This window comes from Zootoca vivipara, chromosome 15 (genome assembly GCF_963506605.1).
Source record: "Zootoca vivipara chromosome 15, rZooViv1.1, whole genome shotgun sequence".
In the NCBI taxonomy this organism is placed as follows: Eukaryota; Metazoa; Chordata; class Lepidosauria; order Squamata; family Lacertidae; genus Zootoca; species Zootoca vivipara.
This window is the reverse complement of record NC_083290.1, coordinates 16,811,667-16,835,492: the sequence shown is the minus strand read 5'-3', so window position 1 is coordinate 16,835,492 and position 23,826 is coordinate 16,811,667. Positions and strand designations below refer to the sequence as shown.

At 47.4% G+C, this 23,826-nt stretch overlaps 2 protein-coding genes across 2 annotated transcripts; one reads left to right on the top strand and one right to left on the bottom strand.

The window, feature by feature from the left end:
* Positions 1 to 1,361: 1,361 nt before the first annotated feature.
* On the top strand, positions 1,362 to 5,211 carry LOC132591174 (uncharacterized protein K02A2.6-like). The gene has a single exon (XM_060268354.1). The coding sequence runs from the start codon at positions 1,828 to 1,830 to the stop codon at positions 5,209 to 5,211; it is 3,384 nt and encodes a 1,127-aa protein (XP_060124337.1). The 5' UTR covers positions 1,362 to 1,827.
* An 8,374-nt stretch (positions 5,212 to 13,585) lies between these two features.
* On the bottom strand, positions 13,586 to 17,116 carry LOC118097299 (C-C motif chemokine 5-like). Its single transcript, XM_035140040.2, has 3 exons — positions 16,989 to 17,116; positions 15,427 to 15,538; positions 13,586 to 14,262 (listed from the first exon to the last, which is right to left on the bottom strand). Exons 1-3 carry the CDS (start codon positions 17,059 to 17,061, stop codon positions 14,175 to 14,177), a joined length of 273 nt encoding a protein of 90 aa, XP_034995931.1. The 5' UTR covers positions 17,062 to 17,116; the 3' UTR covers positions 13,586 to 14,174.
* Positions 17,117 to 23,826: the final 6,710 nt, after the last annotated feature.

Sequence of the window (23,826 nt, the reverse complement as noted above, 5' to 3'; positions counted from 1 at the left end):
CGCTGGGTTCTCCTCATTTATCATCCCTGCTCTATTTTCATGCCTCTGGCATTTAATCATGGGCCAGTGCACAGGGCTGGAATCCAGGGAAAGCTGGCTGACTCAATCAAAAAAAAGCCTCCTGTCGCATCAGCTCTCGGGATCAACACCTCTTTTACGAGAACACAACAAACTACGCCTGAAGGAGAGGTGAATGCCCCCCAACCCTGAACAGCAGCTGAATCCTCTTGTGGCCCAGCCAAAAGGACAGCGGAAGAGGAGGCGGGTGGGCTTTTGACAGCCTGGCTGGAATTTCCCACATTGCAGTGAGAAATTTCCCAGTGTCTTATTTGGCGGTGTGCAGGTGGCGGGTCTCTGGCCAGCTACTTCCGAAGAATGAAATGATTGATTCAGCCATAAAGGGTTTCTCAGGAGCTTGGTCATCATATGAGCAATGGTTTAAGAATTGGCACTGATAAGGAAAATTCTGGGCTGAGAGACTACTCAACAGCCCAGCTCATGAGGGTCCAAGTCCCCCGTGGGTCCATGCAGTCAGTCAAAGAAGGAAATTCCAGCAAAGCAATTTGGAGCAAAACAGCAGAATCTATGTTTTATTTATACACATATATACAACCTGAGCCTGCAATGGAGGGGGGTACAGCATCAGCACCCCAAAAGGGTCTTGTTTCTCTGATAGCCGCAGCCCTGGATTCAAACAGAATTAAAACATTGTTCTCAAACATTGCTCTGACTCTCTCCAGCTCGCTGCTTTACTTCTAGGCCACAGCACTCCTAGTTCTGCTCTAAACTCTGGCTTTTTGTCCTTCTCACTATCTGCGAGTTGAGGGAGGGGCCATCTCCCATTTGCCATCTCGCACGGAGCCTCTTAATCCCCATCACCTCAACAGAAAGTTACCTTGCCTTGATTAGATTTTAACACTTGCTGGATCCAAGGATTAGAGGGGTCTGCCGCGCTCAAACTCATAACAATATACCGTATTTTTCCGTGTATAAAACTAGGTTTTTTCCCTTAAAAATAATGTCAAGAATTAGGGGCGTCTTATACTCTGGGCCATCTCCCATTTTCTTAATTCTGAGTCCCCCAAAATAGGAGGCGTCTTATACATGGGGGTGTCTTATAGACGGGAAAATACGGTATATTCTATTATAATGAGTTTGGTTAATCATACTTACTATGGGCCACATTTTCTCAATCCATTTGGATATCGTAAGAGATATGCTTCCCCCCCCCTATTTTAGCTATTATAATCTTAGCAGCAATTTTATAAGACTGAACATTTTCTGGAATAACATCTTTTCGATAACCAAGCAAAAATATTTTAGGTTCCAAGGGTATGCGGTGTACTAACTGTTGTGTATTGAGTCAAAGGATTTTATATCTGTATTATTATTGTCTGTATTTGCATTAGGATAAAGTAACTGCCTTTTGGTCCCAGAGGGTACAGCTACTATTGGTTCATTTAAGCTGCTGTATTTGGATCCTCTGTCTTATTGGTTTCCTCCAAAAGGCAGCACTGTGATTGCTTGAGATTGTTCCCTCCAAAATGTATCCCTTCCTAGCTAGTCCCCTATCCCTATAAATGTAGCTTTCCTCTCCTCAGTCTTCAGTCTTGTTCACTTTAATAAAGAGCTGTTACTAGAGAACTGTCTCCAGCATGTTTTGTCAAGAGAGCTGAAATCACAAACCCCACGTCACAACAACTGGCGACGAGGATGGGATCCGGAATGCTGAGGAGCGGTTAAACACAACCCTGCCTCAGAGTCCGGATTGCAGCTGAGAACAAGACTCACTGGCCAGCTGAGAAGACGACCCTGCCCGCTAGGACAATGGAGAGTCCAAGGGTATTGGAGCCCTTCCAGCCATCAGAGCCCCACACCTGGGAAGACTACGTCGAACGCTTCGAGTTCTTCGCAGTGGCTCAAGGGATCACCGATGCCAGCAAAAGAAGGGCCACATTCCTGAGCTACTGTGGGCCCGAGACCTTCAAGCTAGCCAAGGCATTACTTGCTCCAGCGAAGCTGAGTGAGACATCTCTCCAAGATATTCTTGCCTGCCTAACAAGCCACTTGGCGCCTACTGAGACCAAGATGGCCCGGCGGATGGAGTTCCATAAGAGGCAGCAGCATGCTGGGGAGTCTGTATCCACATTTCTGGCTGAACTCCGGAAGCTCGCTCAGCACTGCGGCTTCCAAAATCTGGAAGAGACTCTCCTGGATCGGTTTATTGGTGGTCTGAGCAGCAAGAAAGCCAGAAGACGCATCGTGGCTAAAGAAGAGGTTACCCTTGCTTCAGCCTTGAAGGAGGCCACCGCCACGGAGAATTATGAAAGAGAGGAGCTTGATGCCAGTCGCAAGGCCACTAAGCCACAGATAGAAGTTGCGCATGCCATGGACGAACTAGAGGCTACTCCAAGCCAGAGCCCAGTCCGTGGGGTTGAGTCGGTGCGTCAGGCCTGCACAGTGCACAGAGATCGCCGAGGCAGTTGCCCAGGTTGTGGCGGAAACCATGAAAGGAAGAGTTGTCGTTTCAGGGATGCTATCTGCCGGACGTGCGGAAAGACGGGTCACATCGCCAGGGTCTGTAGATCGGCGGCGTCGGGAGCGACAGGAGCACCTAGACTGGAGCATCGCAGACCGCCCACAGCAACTCGTTTTCTAAAGGACTGCCACTACGTAACGGAGATCAATGGGAGGGCCGTGCAGTTTCCAGCGCAAGGCAAGGCACACGTCAAGGTGAAGATTGAGGGTCAGCAGTGCGACATGGAGGTGGACTCCGGATCTGCATTCACCATCGTGTCAGACCAGACCGCGAAGACATTCTTCCCCAGGGGTAAGTTACCCCCTCTGGAGCCCTTTCCGGCAACCTTGCAGTCGTACTCAGCAGGCCGCATCCATATTATGGGAATGTGTGCCGTGAGAGTACAGTTCCGGGACAAACAGGCTGTACTCAAACTGGTGATTGCGAAGGGCAGTCGCCCCAGTCTCCTGGGCACTGACTGGTTCCCTGCCCTGGGACTGAGTATCTCAGGGCTTAATTCGATCCAAACCTGCCCTGAGATGAGCGAGGTATTATGCAAGGAATTTGCTGGTCTCTTTAATGGAAAACTGGGTTGTTATAAAGGGCCCCCAGTTGACTTCGAGTTGGACCCCGGGGTGGCTCCAATCCGACTCAAACCAAGGCGAGTGCCATTTGCACTGCAACCCAAGATCGAGGCAGAGCTGGATAAATTGGTCAAGCAGGGAGTTCTCTCACCCGTGGACTCTGCTAAGTGGGAGACTCCAATCGTCACGCCCCTTAAAGCAAATGGGGAAGTCAGGATATGTGCAGATTACAAATGTACTATCAATAAGGCACTCAGGGGAAACTCATACCCCATTCCAGTTGTATCACATCTGTTGGCTAAACTGGCTGGGGGCAAGGTGTTCGCCAAAATTGACCTGGCACAAGCTTACCAACAGCTGCCAGTAACCCCACAATCAGCGGAAGCACAGACTATTGTCACACATAAAGGGGCGTTCAGAGTTAACAGATTACAGTTCGGAGTTTGTGTGGCCCCAGGGATTTTTCAAGGGCTCATGGAACGCCTGTTAAGAGGTCTGCCGGGGGTCTTGCCATTTTTTGATGACGTTTTGATTGCTGGAAAAGACCCACAGGAACTGGTTGCGCGTGTCCGTGCAGTGTTGCTCAAGTTCAAGGAGGTGGGGTTGCAACTGAAAAAGGAAAAATGCAGTTTTGGGGTGCCAACGGTGGATTTCTTGGGGTTTAAAATTGATGCATCAGGCATCCACCCCACAGATGCTAAGATTAAGGCCATCATCGAGGCACCACGACCACAGAACAAGACGGAGTTGCAGTCATTCCTGGGACTTATTAACTTTTATCATTCGTTCTTACCCCAGAAAGCTTCGGTAGCTGAACCATTACATAGACTATTGCAGAAAAAGAATGTGTGGCGATGGGGGCGGGAGCAGCAGAAGGCTTTTGACTCCTTGCGAGGAATGCTGAGTAGCAGGAGCGTCCTTGCTCATTATGATGAGTCAAAGCCGCTGGTCCTGGCATGTGATGCCTCTCAATACGGTCTGGGGGCTGTGCTGAGTCATAGGGAACCGGATGGGTCGGAAAAGCCCATCTCTTTCTATTCCCGTACGTTGTCGCCCACGGAGCGCAACTATGCTCAAATTGATAAAGAGGCACTGGCTATTGTGTCCGGAATCAAAAGGTTCTATGATTATTTGTACGGTCGCCAATTCTCCATTGAAACGGACCACAAACCACTGTTAGGGTTGTTCAACCCAAACAAACAAACGCCACAAATTCTCTCCCCCAGAATGTTGCGTTGGTCAATATTCCTGAATGGGTTCCAGTACACCTTGACCCATGTGCCGGGGAAACAATTGTGCCATGCTGATGCGCTGAGTCGCTTGCCCCTTCCTGGCGGGAGCAATGAGGATCCTGCTCCGGCGGAGCACATTATGATGCTAGAAACACTTCCGGGGGCTCCTGTAACAGCTACGGATATAGCTGAGAAAACGAGGAAAGATGCTGTTCTCTCCCGTGTGCTCACTTGGGTGGGGAGGGGGTGGCCAGGTGGTCCGCATGAAGAAAAATTCAGGCCTTATGCGACAAGGCAGCACGAATTGTCCATGCATAAGGGTTGTCTCCTATGGGGAGATAGGGTGATCATCCCAGCACCACTGAGAAACAGGGTTCTTGAGACGCTTCACATGGGACACCCGGGAATGGTCAGGATGAAGTCGCTAGCCCGATGTTATGTGTGGTGGCCTGGAATGGACCAGAACATAGAACAATGGGTACGAACATGCAAGGCATGCCAAGAGGTGCGGCCAGAAGTGGCCAGAGCACCAGTCCACTGGTGGGAGCAGTCCAGGACTCCCTGGAGCCGGCTGCACATAGATTTTGCGGGGCCATTCCAAGGGAAGGTCTTTTTGGTTATCGTTGATGCATATTCCAAATGGTTAGAAGTGGCGATGGTCCCTAGCATGGCATCAGCTGCCGTAATCAAGGTGTTGAGGCAGCTGTTTGCTACCCACGGGTTACCTGAGACCATTGTATCAGATAATGGGGCAGCTTTTGTATCCCAAGAATTCAGGGCATTCTTGGCTGATAACTTCATAAGAGGGGTCACATCCGCGCCCTTTCACCCATCCTCCAATGGGCAGGCTGAGCGCATGGTAAGAACAGCCAAATAATCCATTGCGCGCTTAATGGAGGGTAACTGGTCGGCTCGCATTGCGCGAATGTTATTTTTGCAGCATGCGACGCCGTGTACTGCGACGGGCAAGTCGCCAGCCGAGCTGCTCTTAGGTAGAAGACTGGTAACGGTGCTGGATTATGTCCACCCAGATAAAATGCCAAACCGTAATTCAAGAGCAACCCCCCAGGCTGAGACTGACACAACAAGGTATCTCGCCCCTGAAGATCTGGTCTGGGTGAGGAACTATTCACGAGGTCCGCGGTGGGTGGCTGGTGTGATCACCCGGGCTAGTGGACCTGTGTCCTATTATGTGACCTTGGAAAATGGGCAAGTTTGGAAGAGACATATAGATCAGCTGAGGCGCCGGGCGCTCAGCAGGGAGGAGTCAGATAATTCATCCCTGGCTAATGACGCACAGCTGCGAGACCAGAGTGAAAATGGTCCAGAGGTGCAGTCACCAGGGGCTTCAGCAAATGAACCAGGGTCTGCTAGTCCTCATGATGACGAGGTACAGGTCGGGGACCCTGAGATGTCTGGGACTCCCTCTGTTCCTGATGAAACCCCTATAGCAGCCCCTCCACCACAGGTAACACCCAACCCAGAACCTGCAACACCTGTTGTCAGGAGATCAGGTAGAAGTTGTAGGACCCCACAGTACCTGAGGGATTACGTCTGCTGTGCTCACTAGGGGGGGGAGGGGTGTTGTGTATTGAGTCAAAGGATTTTATATCTGTATTATTATTGTCTGTATTTGCATTAGGATAAAGTAACTGCCTTTTGGTCCCAGAGGGTACAGCTACTATTGGTTCATTTAAGCTGCTGTATTTGGATCCTCTGTCTTATTGGTTTCCTCCAAAAGGCAGCACTGTGATTGCTTGAGATTGTTCCCTCCAAAATGTATCCCTTCCTAGCTAGTCCCCTATCCCTATAAATGTAGCTTTCCTCTCCTCAGTCTTCAGTCTTGTTCACTTTAATAAAGAGCTGTTACTAGAGAACTGTCTCCAGCATGTTTTGTCAAGAGAGCTGAAATCACAAACCCCACGTCACAACACTAACATATCAGAAATATTAGCCTGAACAGATTTCCAGATGGTTCTATTTGAGAACATTTCCAGAAAATATGTATGAGTATGAGATTTGGTTTGTTTAACCCACATCTCCACCAATGTTTATCTGACCCTAACTTGTTTATTAAATTCAATTTATAAGGTGTTAAATACCATTGATAGAGGATTTTAAATACTTCTCCTTTAAATCTGCTGAAATTGTATTAGAATGGAAGTCGACCCAAATCCAGCCCCATTGTTTCCTGACTATGATCTAAATCCTGCACCCATTTTCTCATATACACATCCTGGTTCTGATCCAAGTTTAACCAAAGCCCATAGAATTTTGCTATCATGCCTTTATCCAAATGAAAGAATTTCCCATCTACAGGTATTCTCTTTCCTGACTTCCTCATATTTTTCTATCCTTCCCTGCATGGCATTTGTGACCTCCTTAGTTGTCAGAATATGTTGACCCTGAAACATAATCTCTAGGTTTCCTAAGCCAATATTTTGCCATGGCTTGGAATCTTTAACTACCTTAAAGATGCTGGATTTCAAAAGTCATTATAAAATGGAAATGTTAAAAGCGATAATCCAGGAGATACCAAATCAGATCCCTTGCCCACTCTACCCTACCCATCCCTTTCCTCTTGCATGCCACAGCTTGCTTTAATCCAGTGGTTCCCAACAGGTGGTCCGCGGACCCCCAGGGGTCCACGAGCTATGCCAGAGGGGTCCACAAGATGCTATTAGAATAAAAAAATATATTAAATATATTTCGTATGATAACAGATTTTTTGTTTTGGCCGCTTCCTGCATGAGCAGAGTCTAGCGCAAAACTAGAATTAGATAGAGGCAGTAGTTCTGCTGTATGCCGTTAGGTGGCGCTTTACAAACACTACTGTTTTGCAAAGAGGCAGCGCGCGCATTCTACTAGCGCTCACCTCCCCAAGATGCTTTGCGCGCGTCGGCTTCATTTGTGCACTACTGCGCAGGTACCCTGTCTTCTCCATTCCCCTCCCTCCTCCCTGGCGCGCGCTGCCTCTTTGCAAAACAGTAGTGTTTGTAAACAAAGCGTTGTTTTTCGCGGAAGCTACAGTTCGCGTAGCTAAAAATGGACCGTTGGTTAAAAATATAAAATATAAAAAGACTCTTAATTTGGCTCTCACTTTTTAATTTTAGGATTAGGAATTAATGGGGGTCCTTGTCACAATAGCGGCTCGATGAGGGGTCCTCGAGAAAATTTTGTTGGGAACCCCTGCTTTAATCAATTGCAGGCTTTTTGCTTGGGCTCAGGACCAGGAGACTTTTTGCTTGAAGAGCAAAATAACTAATGTGAATGTGCTAAATAACTAACTAATCCCCATCACTCCCCAGCCAGCAGGGATGATGAGAGCCATAGTTCAACAATGTCTGGCGGGTACCAAGTTGGCAGAGGCCTCTCAGCACAGTTTCCTTGAATCTCCCTATTCCGTTTCCTCGGAGCTGGCCCTTTCAGAGAGCCTCACATTTGTGGTTCCCTGCCTGCACCGGTCGAAAGTTCATTGTTTTTTCCTAAAGAAACAGACAAGCTTTCTTCTTTCTGATGAATCCATGCATCACAGAAATGTCTGCCCAGGTGACTCAGGCTTGCCTGAAAGGCTTTGTTGTTATTGGAATTTGTACTTGGTTAATGTTTGCTAATAGTTACGAAATCACTGTACCTCATACATGCCCACTCGACTGCTTCAATCTGTGGAAGGTGATGCATAATACCCATTTTGCATTTGTCAGAAATCGATCTTTTGGCGTGGCAGCAGTAACACTTTGGAACTCCCTGCCTCTTGATATCAGGCAAGCGCCTTCGCTCTACTCTTTTCAGCACCTGCTAAAAACATTTTTTTCTTCAGGCAAGCCTACCCAGACATGTATAGTGTTGATGCATATTTTGATTTACAAAAAGAATAGAGTTAAAAACAACCATCAGTTAAAAACAACCATTTTAAATTTCAAAAGATAATTAAGGCTTTTAGATAATAATAAGGGTGGCTCCCAACAGAACACTAAAAATAGGGGGGGGGGGACTTCAAACTTAAAAACAAAAGTGTGAGATCAGAAAACAAGAGTCTTCCGGTCTGGGCCAGCTGACTCATGCCAGAGTGACAGGACAAAAAGCAGGACATTCCAGGTTCCAATCAGAAGCCAAAATTCTGGGGTGTCCTGCTTAAATCAGGACTGTGTTGAGTGGTATGCTCATCTTGCGCCATGGGTGGGCCGGTCCTGAGCCCAAGTGAGGTCACCTGGAGTGTTACGTCCAGTTCTGGGTACCACAGTTCAATAAGAATATTGACAAGCTGCAAGGTGTGCAGAGGAAGGAAACCAAGATGATGCCTGGAAACCAAGCATGGTTGGGAGAGCTGGGGATGTTTAGCCTATAGAAGAGAAGGTTGGGAGGTGACACAAGAGCCTTCTTCACATATCTGAAGGGCTCTCACCTGAGCGATAGAGCAAGCTCGCTTTCTGCTGCTCTGGAGGGTAGGACCTGAACCAGTGCAAGAAAGGAGATTCCAACTAAGCTTTAGGAAGAACCTTCTGATCGAAGTAGTGTAAGTTAGTATAGAATTTAGAAATTGGTTAATAAAGTAAAGAATAATTAAATTAAGCTTTGGTTTTTAGATGATGGAGAATAAACTGCTAAAGATGTACCAGTATTAGAATGAAATTCAGAAAGAAGGGAATGAGGGAAGTCATCTGAAGAAGTGAATGAAAATAAGGTTTATATAAGAAATATTTTTATGTATTTTTGTTTTTTCTTTGTAGTTTGATTTTGTATTAGTCTGTTTGTTGTATTTTGTTCATTTATTGTCTCTTAGAATGTTATTTGTTTGTTGTTGTTTCTTATAAAATGAATAAATAATTTTTATTTATTTTTTTAAAAAAGGAAGAACCTTCTGAGAGTAATAATTGTGGAACTGACTCCCTCAGAAGCTGGTAGTCTCTCCTTCATTGGAGGTTTTTAAATGGAGGATGGGCCATCATCTCTCAGGGATTCTTTAATTGCAATTCCTGCCTTGGAATCATAGAGTCATAGAATCATAGAGTTGGAAGAGACCACAAGGGCCATCCAGTCCCACCCCCTGCCAAGCAGGAAACACCATCAAAGCATTCTTGATATATGCCTGTCAAGCCTCTGCTTAAACCAGGGGTCAGCAAACTTATTCAGCAGGGGGCCGGTCCACTGTCCCTCAGACCTTGTGGGGGGCCGGACTATATTTTGGGGAAAAAATATGAATGAATTCCTGTGCCCCACAAATAACTCAGAGATGCATTTTAAAGAAAAGAACACATTCTACTCATGTAAAAACATGCTGATTCCCGGACTGTCCGAGGGCCGGATTTAGAAGGGATTGGGCTGCATCCGGCCCCCGGGTCTTAGTTTGGGGGACCCCTGGCATAAACTCTGCTTAAAGTCCCTTCCAACTCCACAATTCTATAAATCTGTGAGGCAGCCACTTCATGCAGCCACAAGGAGGCAGCAAATCCTTGGTTATTTCCTTCGTTGCTTTCTTTTTGCTTCCAGTGGAGGCATTCGTGTCTGGGGTGGTGTGTGGGTGTGTGCTCTGCCTCAGGTACCAAAATAATGTGACCAGCCTCAGGTACTCTGCACCTGATGAAGCAGCCTTTCTTAACCCTGGGATTCCCCAGATGTTGTTGAACTACAACTCCCTTCATTACTAACTAGCATGGCCTGTGGTCAGGGATGATGGGACTTGTAGTTCAAGAATATCTAAGGTTGAGAAAGTGATGACCGCCAGTTTGGATGGCTTTAAAAAACAATAAAACTATTTTTTAAAACTTACAAAACAATATGCTGCAATAAAAAGGAAGAGCAGGGGGGAAACCAAAGCGAGAGAGAGAGAAAAGAGCAATTGATAAATTACATTTAGCCTAGTAAATAAGGTCTCCCTGTGTCCATATTTGGGGGGGGGGGGCCTATCCACACATGTTTTGCCCGACACTTTCTAGGCACGGGTCCATTTTTTAAAAAATATATATATATATTGATACTTAATCAAAGATACACAAAAATGCCTACCCATTACAAAGTATCCTTTCATAATATGCTGAGATGAAACAGCTACAGTGCTTGGCTATTACAACAACAATCTTTATTGCGGTCCATAGACCCATCAATTCGTTACAAAGCGATACCCAATAAGGACATCTTGCCTTCAGGTTTCAAAGACATTTTGTTCAAACTTGGAGATGGAATCATTGATTCTTGCAACCACCGATAGAAACTTCGCCACTGCTAATGTTCTAGCATTTGACCGGTCTTCCAATAGGAACTTGATATGATACTCCTCCGATTTTCCTGGGATCGGGGCTAGCAAGGGTGAAATCAATTCAGCCCTAGCTTGCTTGAACTTCACACAGTGCAGCATAATGGATTCAAACTTGACATGAGTCAACAGTGTGATGCAGCAGCTAAAAAAGCCAATGCAATTCTGGGCTGCATCAATAGGAGTATAGCATCTAGATCAAGGGAAGTAATAGTACCACTGTATTCTGCTCTGGTCAGACCTCACCTGGAGTACTGTGTCCAGTGCTGGGCACCACAGTTCAAGAAGGATACTGACAAGCTGGAACGTGTCCAGAGGAGGGCAACCAAAATGGTCAAAGGCCTGGAAAGAATGCCTTATGAGGAACAGCTTAGGGAGCTGGGTATGTTTAGCCTGGAGAAGAGAAGATTAAGGGGTGATATGATAGCCATGTTCAAATATATATAAAAGGATGTCATATAGAGGAGGAAGAAAGGTTGTTTCCTGCTGCTCCAGAGAAGCGGACACGGAGCAATGGATTCAAACTACAAGAAAGAAGATGCCACCTAAACATTAGGAAGAACTTCCTGACAGTAAGAGCTGTTCGGCAGTGGAATTTGCTGTCAAGGAGTGTGGTGGAGTCTCCTTCTTTGGAGGTCTTTAAGCAGAGGCTTGACAGGCATATGTCAAGAATGCTTTGATGGTGTTTCCTGCTTGGCAGGGGGTTGGATTGGATGGCCCTTGTGGTCTCTTCCAACTCTATGATTATATGATTCTATAATATGTTTTATAGAGTTTGTGTCTTGGGCACACGAGCACAGTCTTTCCTGGTAGGGGACTCCTCTCATCTTACCCTCCAGCACTGCAGAGGGGAAAACGTTTAATCTGGCTTTTGTGAATAACCTTCGGTAGTCTGGTACAGTCAGGTTTTTAATTTATGCTGTTAACTTAAAAACATGCCCATATTGTACTCCCACTGCCAATGGACTGCAGACTGCATGTGATCCATGTCGCAGGTCACTGTGTGTATTATCCCAAAGTCTTTGCTTTAAGGTCTTTATAGCCCAGATAATAGAGTTGGGTGGGTGACAGGTCAATAGCAGTGGCTTTTCTAGCCATGGTTTTCTGCCAATTGCTGACATATTCCTCATTGGTCAGGTGTTTGTATAATCCCACCCCAAGTCCAAATACTGCAATCTTGAGCCAATGTTTTAGTGCAGCCCACCATGCTTTTGTCGAAATTGGGCATTCACCCATTTCTAGCAGGAGTATGGAATTTCGGACACAATTGGGCACCTAAAGCAAAGATTGTAAAGATTTTGCTTGAAAGCCGCCCAGCTTAGGCAGGTCCCCATTATGTTCTGAATTTTCGTTGCTGTTATGAACTTCATTGTGCTATTATCTTCTTGAGTGGGCCATGCAAACCACTAGTCTGAACTTTTTATAGGGTGGGGGGCACTGGGGAGAAGTTTACAGAACCAAGGGGACAGTGGCCCCCAAAAAACATGGGAACCACTGATTTAGATGGTGGTCCTGAGCCCATACCAATTAAGATGGCTTTCAAAGAGGATTAGATGAGAAGAGCTACCAATGGCTACCAATAGTATACCTCTGAAGACCAGGTGCGGGGGGAACAGAATTAGGCAAGTGCTATTGCACACAGGTTCTGCTTGTGAGCTTCCCTTGGGGGCATTTGGTCAGAGACTAGGAGGACTAGATGGGTCCTCTTTGGCCTGGTCTAGCTGCTGCAGGGCTCTGCTAAGGTTGCTATGTTTCCTAAATGCAGTCTCCATGCGCAGAGTCAATCTAGCTTAGAATGGCAGAGAACATGGTTGGGAGAAGGTTTTGACCCCCACAGCCTGCTTGTGGGCTCCCCTTTGGGGCATCTGGTTGGCTGTCGGGCGAACAGGCTGCCGGGCTCCTCCTATGGGGCAAACCTGGGTGTGAGTGATATTTGCTGCCTGCCCAGGAATTGGCTTTCATGTCCATCAGTCAGATAGCCCAGAAGGCTTTTCTGGTAGAAATACACATTGGATTTGGACCTGAGATTGCAAGCCACCTATGAACCCTTCCCCCACCCAAATGCAGCCTTCATCCTCAACCTGGCACGATTGCAACTTCCATCAACATGCTGGCTGGGGCTGATGGGAGTTGGAATCCAAAAGCTCTGAATGACACCACTGGGTTGGGGAAAACTTTTTTTCCAGGAGCCCTCCTCCTACCACCCTTTATGGACCCTCCAGTCCACTCCACGTTGAGATTCCCAGAGAAGAGACAATCTCAGCAAGAGACAGAGATAAAACTAAATTGCATCTTTATTTTTGGAAGGCAGCAAGAGAGCTGAAGAATTCCCGACTTGCAGACATGCATTAATAAATAGTGAGGATAGCTTATAATAACACAGTATAAATACTTTCCCATGAAATTTATATACTGCTTGGTTGGGTTTGTTTTTTAAAAAAAAAAACAACACAACAACAACCTCAAAGCAGTTCATAAAACAATGAAATAAATTATAATTTAAAAAAACACACAGTATAAATAGGGAACACACTCTTCTTAAATTAAATCTCACAAAGACCTTGAGGAGTACTTAAATATATATACATAAACACATACAAATAGGTATGGAAGTGGATTCACAAAAGTGGGAGCATGCACATACAGGGAACTCTAGCTTGCAAGACTCTAGTTTGCAACACAACCTCCCCCCCCCCCAGCAAAAACCTGCTCCAAATTTCATTTTAGTTAAGCTTATACCACTTTTACTGCTGTGGCTTCCCCCAAGGAATTCTGGGAATGGGAGTTTTGTGCTTTGCTGAGAATTCTATGGACAGAGCTGCATCTCTCCAGGAAGGACAGTGATCCTGAAAGCACTTTGGATATTTTGGAGCTCTAGATCATACCCTCTATTCTATCAGCCACATACAATATGTTCCCAAATCTAGCTAGCTATCTAAATCATGAGTTTGGCCCTAAAATATGTTTTGGGGTGGAAGGGAGAGGGATAGTGTCAAAATCAAACTTTGGGTCCACAGACTGGTTTTACTGAAACTGATCAGCAAATGTGCAAGGCTGACCACCAAGACTGAATTTGAACATTCAGAAACTTTTCTCTCTGTGTGTGGGTGTAAATTTCCTAATGGCTGCTAATATTGTGAACCTGCCTTTCAGCCATACCAGAAAGCCACAGAGTTATTTCCAAAGGCTCTTCAAAAGACGGAGAGTTGTTTCAAGGAAGAGGATTCCTTTGCTGTGATTCCTGCATCGCAGGGGTTGGACCAGATAACCCTTGGAGTCCCTTCCAAGCCTATCATCCTACGATTCTGTGATTTAGCCAAGAAAGGGCATCTTCTCATCCTCTGACCGCTTCTCGCTGAGAGAGCCCTTCTCTGGAAATGGATGGCTTGATGAGAGCGGTGGCCCTGAGGGACCTCAACCTGGGTGGCGATGGTGTCCCTTGGGTGGGTGGGAATCAGAGAAACAGCAGGAGCACAAGTGGAATGAGGCTGCGGCTCAAAGGTAGCTCTTCCTGGCAGGAGATCTGCAGTTGGCACCAGAAGGATAGAGGCGGGGATGCAAATGGTTGGTAGATAGGTGGGTTGTTCTCACTCTGGTGTAAGGGATGCCATCAGTTTTATCACCCACTCGGCCTTGGGGTCAGCACAGCCCGATTTACCATTCCTGAATACAAACCTGTCAAGGAAAGAAGCAGGTGTTTAGAGAGTCCCTCTCTATCGCTCTTGGATCTCTCCATTGTGAGAGGCCCCTGCTCCTCCTGCATTTTATAACAACATCAGAAGAACCTGCTGGATCTGGCCCAAGGGGGCCCATGTAGCCTGGCATCCTGTTCTCACAGTGGTCAAGCAGATGCCCCCAATGGGAAACCCACAAGCAGGGTCAGTGCACAAGAGCCTTTCCCCTTCCTGGTATTCAGAAACACGGCTGCCTCAGACTGAAGAGGGAGAGCATAGCCATTGTGGCTAGTAGCCATCTCTAGCCATGAATTTATGCCTTTCAACGAGCTATCCAAGTTGGTGGCCATTTAGAGAGGTGGGAGCTTGCCTCACACTTTAGGAGGTGACCACAGGATCATGTTTGCCATGGATCATGCCCTTGATTGGCAGGGAAGCAGAACCACAACCAGCCACACCTGTCACAGGTGAGACTTCTCTAGTTTGCTCCCACCCTATGGTGTAAATTAAAAGTTTCCTGTTCACACATTCTACCCATTTCTTGCTTTTTATTAATTCTGGATGTGGGATTAGTGATGAATGGCTCCTCAATTGCCCCAATGTTGATTGAGGGGCTTTAATGACTAATTTCATGGCATTTCTTTCTTTTCTTTTGCATTTCAATTTTTTTTATAGCTAATGGCCACTATCTAAATGAAGGGGGTGACAAAATCAGTAATTAAAGCCAGACAAAATGGACGTTGAAGCAATTCAGAGAGGCAACTCAGTCCCCAAGCCACCATCAACAAGAAGAAGGGGTTGGGTGTGCAAACAGGACCCTTTTAACTAAAGGTACAAGAGCCCCCAAAGGCCTAGAGGAAGCTTTGTCTGTTCACCCACGACATACATTTTAGTCCAAAATAAAAATGTGGCAAATCAAGGGCCCTAGCTCAGAGGTAGACCATTTGCCTTGCATGCAGAAGGTCCCAGGTTCAGGTCCCTGTGGCAGGGCTGAGAGGGAGAGACTCCCTGGCTGAAAACTTGGGCAGCTGCTGCCAGTCAGTGTAGACAATACTGAGCTAGATGAGTCAATGGTCTGACTTGGTATATGGCTGCCTCCTGGGTTCAAAAGTGGACCACACAGAAAAGTTGGATAACTTGGCATCTGCCCAGCCCCGAAACTTACACTACGGCAGGACGGTTGCAGTGTGAACTGGTGTGGAAAAAGCTCTTCACGAATCTCCTTGGGAACGGTTTGTGGTTGTATCTGGGGCAGCAGGGAGATGCATCCATACCACCTGGAAGTTGCAAAAGGCAGGCGTCAGTTTTAACCATATGATCGTAAGCTGCAGTGTAATGGTTAGAGCAGGCACCCCCAAACTGCGGCCCTCCAGATGTTTTGGCCTACAACTCCCATGATCCCTAGCTAACAGGACCAGTGGTCAGGGAAGATGGGAATTGTAGTCCAAAACACCTGGAGGGCCGAAGTTTGGGGGTGCCTGGGTTAGACTGTCAGAGTAGAACCTGGGAGAGACCAGGGTTGAAATCCCCACTCAGCCATGAATCTCAATGGGTGACCTTGAGGGCCAGTTTACTGCCTCTCCATCTAACCTACCTTACAGGGTTGTTGTTGTTGTTGGAAGTAGGACCTGGGAGGCCAGGGTTCAAATCCCCCCCAGGTCCAATGCACACCACCTCGAGCTCTTTGGAGAAAAAGGACGCGATATAAATGCAATACATATTTATGGCTGGCCTTTTTCACCTTGGAAGCTCTTGCAGAAGTGAATTTCACCAACTGAGCTAGTTCTTGTTCCTATCCATCATGCCACTCTCAGCTGGAATCTGGCTCGTTTTGGATCACAGGAGTGTCCATCATTGTGCCAGCCATAGAATTGTAGGGTTGGGAGGGATCCAAAGGGTCAACTAGTCCAACCCCTAGCTATGCAGTTGTTTCTGGGTTATAGTTCCCACCGGTTGAAGCCAGTGGGGTCAGTGCTGTGACGGATGATGGGGCTTATAGTCCAACAATATCTGGAGGACATTGTCTTTGCTGCCCGTGATTTACAACACTTCTTATCTGTGGATTCTGGGCAGATCAAAGCCCCAGAATAGCCTTATGAACTCTCAAAGGTTCATAATTCTTCTACGGATGATTGCCATCTTGCACCAAATTGCATTGGCCACTCCACAGATGGTCCAGAAGATGGCAAAACAGGAGAACAGGGCCTTTTCTGTGGCAGCTCCCCACTTGTGGGGTGCTGTTCCTGGGGAGGCTTGCCTGCCAATATAGTTACATATCCTTAGTCACCAGGCAAACACATTCCTATTTAATCAGGCCTTTGGTTTTTAGCTATTTATGGCCTTTTCATGTGAGTAGGATGTTTAAAACCTTCCTTTTAAAAATCTGAATGTATTTTATATTAGTATTAGTATTAGTATTAGTATTAGTATTATTTCATGCAGGTTTTAACGCATGTTTTATTTATTCATTGCTGTAAGTTAATTTTAGGTTTGAATGGATGTGCTATGTATGCCTTGTTGTAGGTCACTTTGAGTTCCCTTTGTAAAAATTAAAGGGACTAATAAGTTTAATTAAATAATAATAACGATGACAACAACCCCCTGCCAAATGATATTCCTCATTTCAAAGTTTATCACCCATGATTCTCCCCCTATTTTTAAAGGGTTTCTGTCCCTCATTTTAAAGTTCTGAGTTCGAGATATACAAGCAGAAGAGGTTTGACTTACGTTGGGCAGCGATGGTCAGAGACAAGGAGGCAAGGAGTAGGAGGAAGGTGAGGCCAGCTATGGAGACCTTCATGTCTTCTGGAGTTGCTGAGTGGTGCTGAGGATAGTCTCTCAAAGTCTCTCTGTGTTGCTTCGCTGCTCTCTACCTTCCTGTCCCCCAAGTCTCTCTTTATATAGGGTTCTGGACACTGTCGCAGTGGAAAGAGTGAGTGTCCGTATGGGTCCGTGGAGGTGGAAACACCAGAGTTGGTCATGGGGCAACTGATTCTGCAGCTAGCAGAAAAAGGAAGTTACGTGAGAAGGGTTGAGGAAATCATTGGATGCAAGAGGAAGCAGAAGAATGTGATAAATCATTACCGCATGCGCTCAGTAGGTGCGGGGAGCAACGCTGCCCTAAAAGGCCTGGAGCCAGGATGTGGGGACATCACAAGGCACCTGTTAGGGTCCCCTCTGCTGGGCTTTCCCCAAAAGAGGATTGTTGTTGTTGTTTAGTCGTTTAGTCGTGTCCGACTCTTCATGACCCCATGGACCAGAGCACGCCAGGCACTCCTGTCTTGCACTGCCTCCCGCAGTTTGGTCGAACTCATGTTCGTAGCTTCGAGAACACTGTCCAACCATCTTGTCCTCTGTCGTCCCCTTCTCCTAGTACCCTCAATCTTTCCCAACATCAGGGTCTTTCCAAAGGATTCTTCTCTTCTCATGAGGTGGCCAAAGTATTGGAGCCTCAGCTTCACGATCTGTCCTTCCAGTGAGCACTCAGGGCTGATTTCCTTAAGAATGGATAGATTTGATCTTCTTGCAGTCCATGGGACTCTCAAGAGTCTCCTCCAGCACCATAATTCAAAAGCATCCATTCTTCGGCGATCAGCCTTCTTCATGGTCCAGCTCTCACTTCCATACATCACTACTGGGAAAACCATAGCTTTAACTATACGGACCTTTGTTGGCAAGGTGATGTCTCTGCTTTTTAAGATGCTGTCTAGGTTTGTCATTGCTTTTCTCCCAAGAAGCAGGCGTCTTTTAATTTCGTGACTGCTGTCACCATCTGCAGTGATCAAGGAGCCCAAGAAAAGAGGATTAAAGAGCCCCTTTTCTGATGCAGCTCTGACTCCTAAACATCTACTAACATTTCTGCATAAATGGACACCTTAGGAGTCTCAGAAATATCAGAGAAAGTCTTAGAAAAGCCAGGTATGTGAGGCTAGTGGACCTAGGTGTGGCAACCAGAGACTGAGTCAGATCAGGAAACTGGACTCAGGTCCTGCTTATGAGCTTCTTCCCAGATGAATCAGGGAATTGTATAGCTGGAAGGGACCCCAAGGGCCACCCCTCCTGCAATGCAGGAATCACAGCAAAGGCAGCCCCTGCTCAAAAACCTCCAATGAAGGGGAGTCCACCATTTCCCAGGGAGCCTGTTGCACTGCCAAACTTCTCTTACCATCAGAAAGTTATTCCAAATGCTTAGTCAGAATCGCTTTCCTTGCAGAAGAAAAGGCTTCTGATTAGCCACTGTGAGGAAAGGAGGCCTGTTGGACTCGGAGGGCTCACTTTTCACCTGATCCAGCAGCCAAGAACACTTTTTAGAGCCACAAAAAGCCAACTCAGAACACCATTTCATAGCTTTTCAAGCTTGCAATTTTAATCCAAATGACCACCTCCCCATGGTGCGGGACCTCATGAACCCCCCCACTTCCCCAATGAAGTTCGCAGATGAAGAAGAGGAGGAAGCTCTTGCCTTCATGCTGTGCTTGTGCAACAGAGGCATCTTGTAGCCACAGCTGGAATCCAGATGCTGGATCAGCTGGATCTTTTGGGCACTGATCAAACCAAAAAGATGATTAGCTATTCAATCTTTAAACGATTTTATTTCTTTATGTTAAGAATAAGTTCCAGTTGAAATAAACTCCAGGACAAGGCCCTGTTTCGTAATTCTTCCTCAGCTAGGTTTTCACGGTCAATGTGTACCAATTCTGTCTTCTGGTCCAGCACCCTGTTCTGACAGTGGCAGACTAGATGCCCCAGTGGGATGCCCACAAGACCTCATCACAAGAGCATTCTCCCCTCCTGTCTTTCCAGCAGCTAGTATTCAGAAACATTGCTGCCTCCGGCTGTGGAGGCAGAGCAAAGCCATCATGGCTGGAAGTCATTGAGAGCCTTATCCTCCAAGAATTTGTCCTATCCTTTTTTAAAGCCATCTAAGTTGGGTTGCCTTACCTGCCACCTGCAGAAGCGAGTTCCATAGTTGAACTATGTGCTGGGTGGAGAAGTACTTCCATTTATCCTTCGAAATTGTCCAACATTCAGCATCATTGGGTGTTGACCTGTTGTGTTCTTATGAGAGAGGAAGGAAAATGTCCCACCTTCCACTCGCTCCATGCCCTGCATCAGTCATTTAGCCTCTTACTTGCCCTTTCTCTAAACAAAAATGACTAGAACGCTGCAACCTTTCTGCATAGAGGGGCCCCTCCACCCCCTTGATCACTTTGGGTGCCCTTCTCTCTAAGGTAAAGGTAAAGGGGCCCCTGACCATCAGGTCGTGAACGACTCTGGGGTTGTGGCGCTCATCTCGCTCTATAGGCCAAGGGAGCCAGCGTTTGTCTGCAGACAGCTTCCGGGTCATGTGGCCAGCATGACAAAGCTGCTTCTGGCGAACCAGAGCAGTGCATGGAAACACCGTTTACCTTCCCGCTGTAGCGGTTCCTATTTATCTACTTGCATTTTGACGTGCTTTCGAACTGCTAGGTGGGCAGGAGCTGGGACCGAGCAACGGGAGCTCACCCCATTTCAGGGATTCGAACCGCCAACCTTCTGATCAGCAAGCCCTATACTCTGTGATTTAACCCACAGCGCCACCTGGGTCCCGCCCTTCTCTCTACATTGTCCAATTCCACCATATCCTTTTTGAGGTGAGGAGACCAGAACTGCACACATCATTCCAACTGTGATCGCACCATAGATTTGTAAAATGATGTTATCATCTCTGCAGGTTTATTCTCAATTCTTTTCCCAATGATGCCTAGCATCGATTTTACCTTTTCCACAGCTGCTATGCTCTATGTCCACAGGTTCATGAAACTACGTCCTCTGAGCCCAAGGTCTCACTTCTAGTCCTTCTCCTCCAGTTCGCATTCCATGAGCATTTATGTGAAATAAATATTTTTTGCTCCAACATGCATCACTTTACACTTGTTTATATTGAATAGCACTTGCCTGTATCCCACATGCATTTTGCCTGGGGCAGATGGAAGGAGGAGGGGCGCTGATCCATGGCTATGCTGTTCAAGGTACCCATGGAGGCCGGAGGAAAGAAATGACTCATGCCAACTTCCAGCTGAGTCAAGCCTTGGCAAGAGGGCCATCACGGGACACAGAATGGATCTCTCAGTCCAGAAAGGGAAGTCCCAAGGGGATTACTCTTTCAAGTGCCAGAGAGCACAGAAGTCGTAAATAACTTTTGCAAGATCCCTTTTTCATGGGTCACAGCCAGCTTCCCTCTCCCCTCTGCCCCTTCACAGTTTGTGTCATGTGGCTAAATATATCCCCAGGGGAAATCTAAGACGCCACCATGACAAAGCAGTTTCACTTGAAGTGGCTTTGGTTCCTGGCCCTGCAGAACCAGAAAATGGTCCTCAAAAGCCAAGGAAGGAGAAGAAGAAAAAGGAGGACCCAGTAGGTCCTTTTCAGTTTTCTCTTCCCTTTTGCCCTGGGTGCGTCTGAGAAGCAGGCGCATTTTGCTTTGAAGAAGGCCAAGGGCACAAGGCAGCTTCAAGAAGAACATGAGAAGAGCCTGGTGGATCTGGACAGTGGCCCATCTAGTCCAGCATCCTGCTCACCCCGTGGCCAGCCAGATGTCCATCATGTGAAATGAACAAGGAGCATGTGAGCACAAGAAGATCCAAGCATGCTTCTGAATCATAGAATTGTGGAGTTGGAAGAGACCCCCAAGCGTCTTCTAGTCCAACCCCCTGCAATGCATGTGACTAAATATATCCCCAGGGGAAATCAAAGACACCACCATAACAAAGCAGTTTCACTTCACCCGGGGTTGGGTCAGGAAAGGTTCCTCGAAAGCCAAGGCAGGAGGAGGGTGGGAAAAGGAGAACTGGAATGCCCTTCTTATTTTGCTCTTTCCTTTTGCCATGGGTGCTCATGAGAAACCACATAATCTGCAGTATAGAGATAGAGATAGGGAGAAAGAGAGATGATTTGTCAGAGGCATTATCTTGCCCAGGGCAAGCAAGTTGCAAGCAAGCAAATATCCTGGGGTAAATTGCGCATAAAAATGCACATAATAGTAAACGTAGTCATGGGTGTACCCAGGATCAAAACTAAGGGGGGGCACTCCAGCCACGCCCCCCAGCCACCCGATTGGCTGGCTGGCAATGACGTGGCCAGGATCCCCCAGGAGGCGTGGTCAACATCCACACACCCCAGAGGGGAGGGGGCCATTTCCAGCCATTGCCAAGGCAGCAGCGGTGACCAAAACGAGGCAGCAAAGCTGCCTCCGTCAAGGGAAACCTGGACCTGGACCTGGGCTAACTTCAGCCCACACTCCTTCAAGTCACAGCGAGCACAGCACAGAAAGTGCTGCCCCACAATGCTCCGCGACACTTCATTTGCATACATGCTCGCTGTGCTCGCTGTGACTTGAAGGAGTGTGGGCTGAAGTTAGCCCAGGTCCAGGTTTCCCTTGATGGAGACAGCTTTGCTGCCGCTGCTGCCGCTTCACTCCAGCCGAGCAGGCCGAGGCGGAGCACAGCTGGCAGCGTCCCTGCCTGTCGTGCTGTGCTCTCTAGCTGCCCTGCTTCGGGGGGCAGCTGCCCCCCCGCCCCGTGCTGGGTACGCCCATGCAAGTAGTTCATGTTGTTTGTTGGCATCCATCTGAGAGACAATGGAGTGCATGAGCAGCCGTGAAGCTGCAAACCTGAGAAGCCCTTGGTCTCTCCAGGTCAGCAGCCTGGTCAGCAAAGGAACAAACCTATTTCCCAAGAGTCAGGATTTCCTTGTACCAAGCAGACATCTGCAACACTGTGCTGCCTCTCCCAGCTTCACCAGGAGTCAGCTTCCCTGAGAGCCAGGAGCTCCTTTTACCAAGGACACTCCCACAGCTGCAGTCCAGCAGCCAGAGAGTCATACGTGGCACTTTCTGCAGGAGCTATGAAGCCTAAAGAGGGAACGTTGGAGGAACATCCCAAGGCTTGCTTACTGTTCTGTGACATTTTGATTGATCTTGATGAAGTGTGGGTTTGGAGGTTCATTTTATGGAACATCAAAAGCTTTCCTTGCATTCCTCACTACACTGGGTTTTTTGGGGGGGGGGGGTTGTATAACCACCCACTCCTTTCAGTAAAAAAAAAAAAGGTTAAGGACCCCTGACAGTTAAGTCCAGTCATGAACGACTCTGGGGTTGTGGAGCTCATCTTGCTTTACCGGCCGAGGGAGCCGACGTTTGTCCGCAGACAGTTTTTCCAGGTCATGTGGCCAGCATGACTAAGCCACTTCTGGCGAAACCAGAGCAGTGCACGGAAACGCCATTTACCTTCCCGCCGGAGTGGTACCTATTTATCTACTTGCACTTTGACATGCTTTTGAACTGCTAGGTTGGCAGGAGCTGGGACCGAACAACGGGAGCTCACCCCGTCATAGGGATTTGAACTGCTGACCTTCCGATCGGCACAGCGCCACCCGCATCCTTTCAGTACCTTTCGCCAAAAGAACATGCTTGGCTAGTACCAGTTATTGCAACCTTCAGGGTCTCACTTCTTCCTTCAAGGCAACAGGGACCAGCCTTCTTCTCACTCACCTCCTGGACCCAGTTGTCCAGTCCCCTTTTGCAAGCCCAGTAGCCAAGGAAGATATAGATCAAACATCCAAGAAGGTTGGGAAGAGACGTGGGCTGAGGTGTGTGCATGTCATTCTCCTCCCTCCCCATCTACAAGAAGAAGTTTCAGCTGCGGAGGCAGACAGGGAATCTGTGCAGCACGAGAGCAACTGGCTTGAAGGAGGAAGGTAGGAGGAATCTCTAGCACAGCAGATCCAAAAATTCACCTTGGAAGAAGAGGAGATGAGATTACAAGGTAAGATGGAAAATGAAGGGAACCCCATGAATACAGGACAGACTTGTGGAAGGTCTGGAACTAAAAAGGGGCAAACAAACCCAAGCCTTTCTATGTGGGGTTACCTTGTGATGAGAAGAGCCTTGAACATCCTCTGGGAAGAATAGAGGACTCTTCGTGATCTCCCAGTGAATGAGAAGAGCTTTGAAGGCTCTGGGGTTAGTTGAGCCCAAAGATTTTACACTGAAGGGGAGCCAGAAGGACTGAAAAGAATAATGTGCCTCCCCCCAAAAAATCCCTCCTCTCCCCCCCCCTCCCAGCACAGATAGCAATAGCACGTTAGCATTGGGGAAGCATTGCAGAAAAAACTAATCAAGCAGGATAAATCCTGCTTGGGCTGGGCTATTCTTGTGTCAAGAACAGACCAAGGAGGGCACCAGCAAGAAACCCCCAGTCTGAAGGGGTCCTCAGCTTCTCCAGATCAGCCACTTTGGACTCAGGGGAGCAAACACATTCCCTGAGAGCCAGGAGCTCATTGGAACAAGGCCATCCCCAGGTTTCAGGGGACCCTGCCTGCTTCTCGGTGGCCTCAACCTGTGGGGTGTCCTCTTTGTCCTCTGAGGAGTCTGTATCTGGTACCGTTTTGGGGCTGGGAAGAGAGCTGAAGAAGCTTTAGTAGGTTAGCATCATGAAAGCCAAGAATCCCGGGAATGGTCTTTAAATCTGTTCTTCCTCTCCAGGCAGCATGAAGACCTCTGGGGCTGCCCTCATCTTCCTCCTTC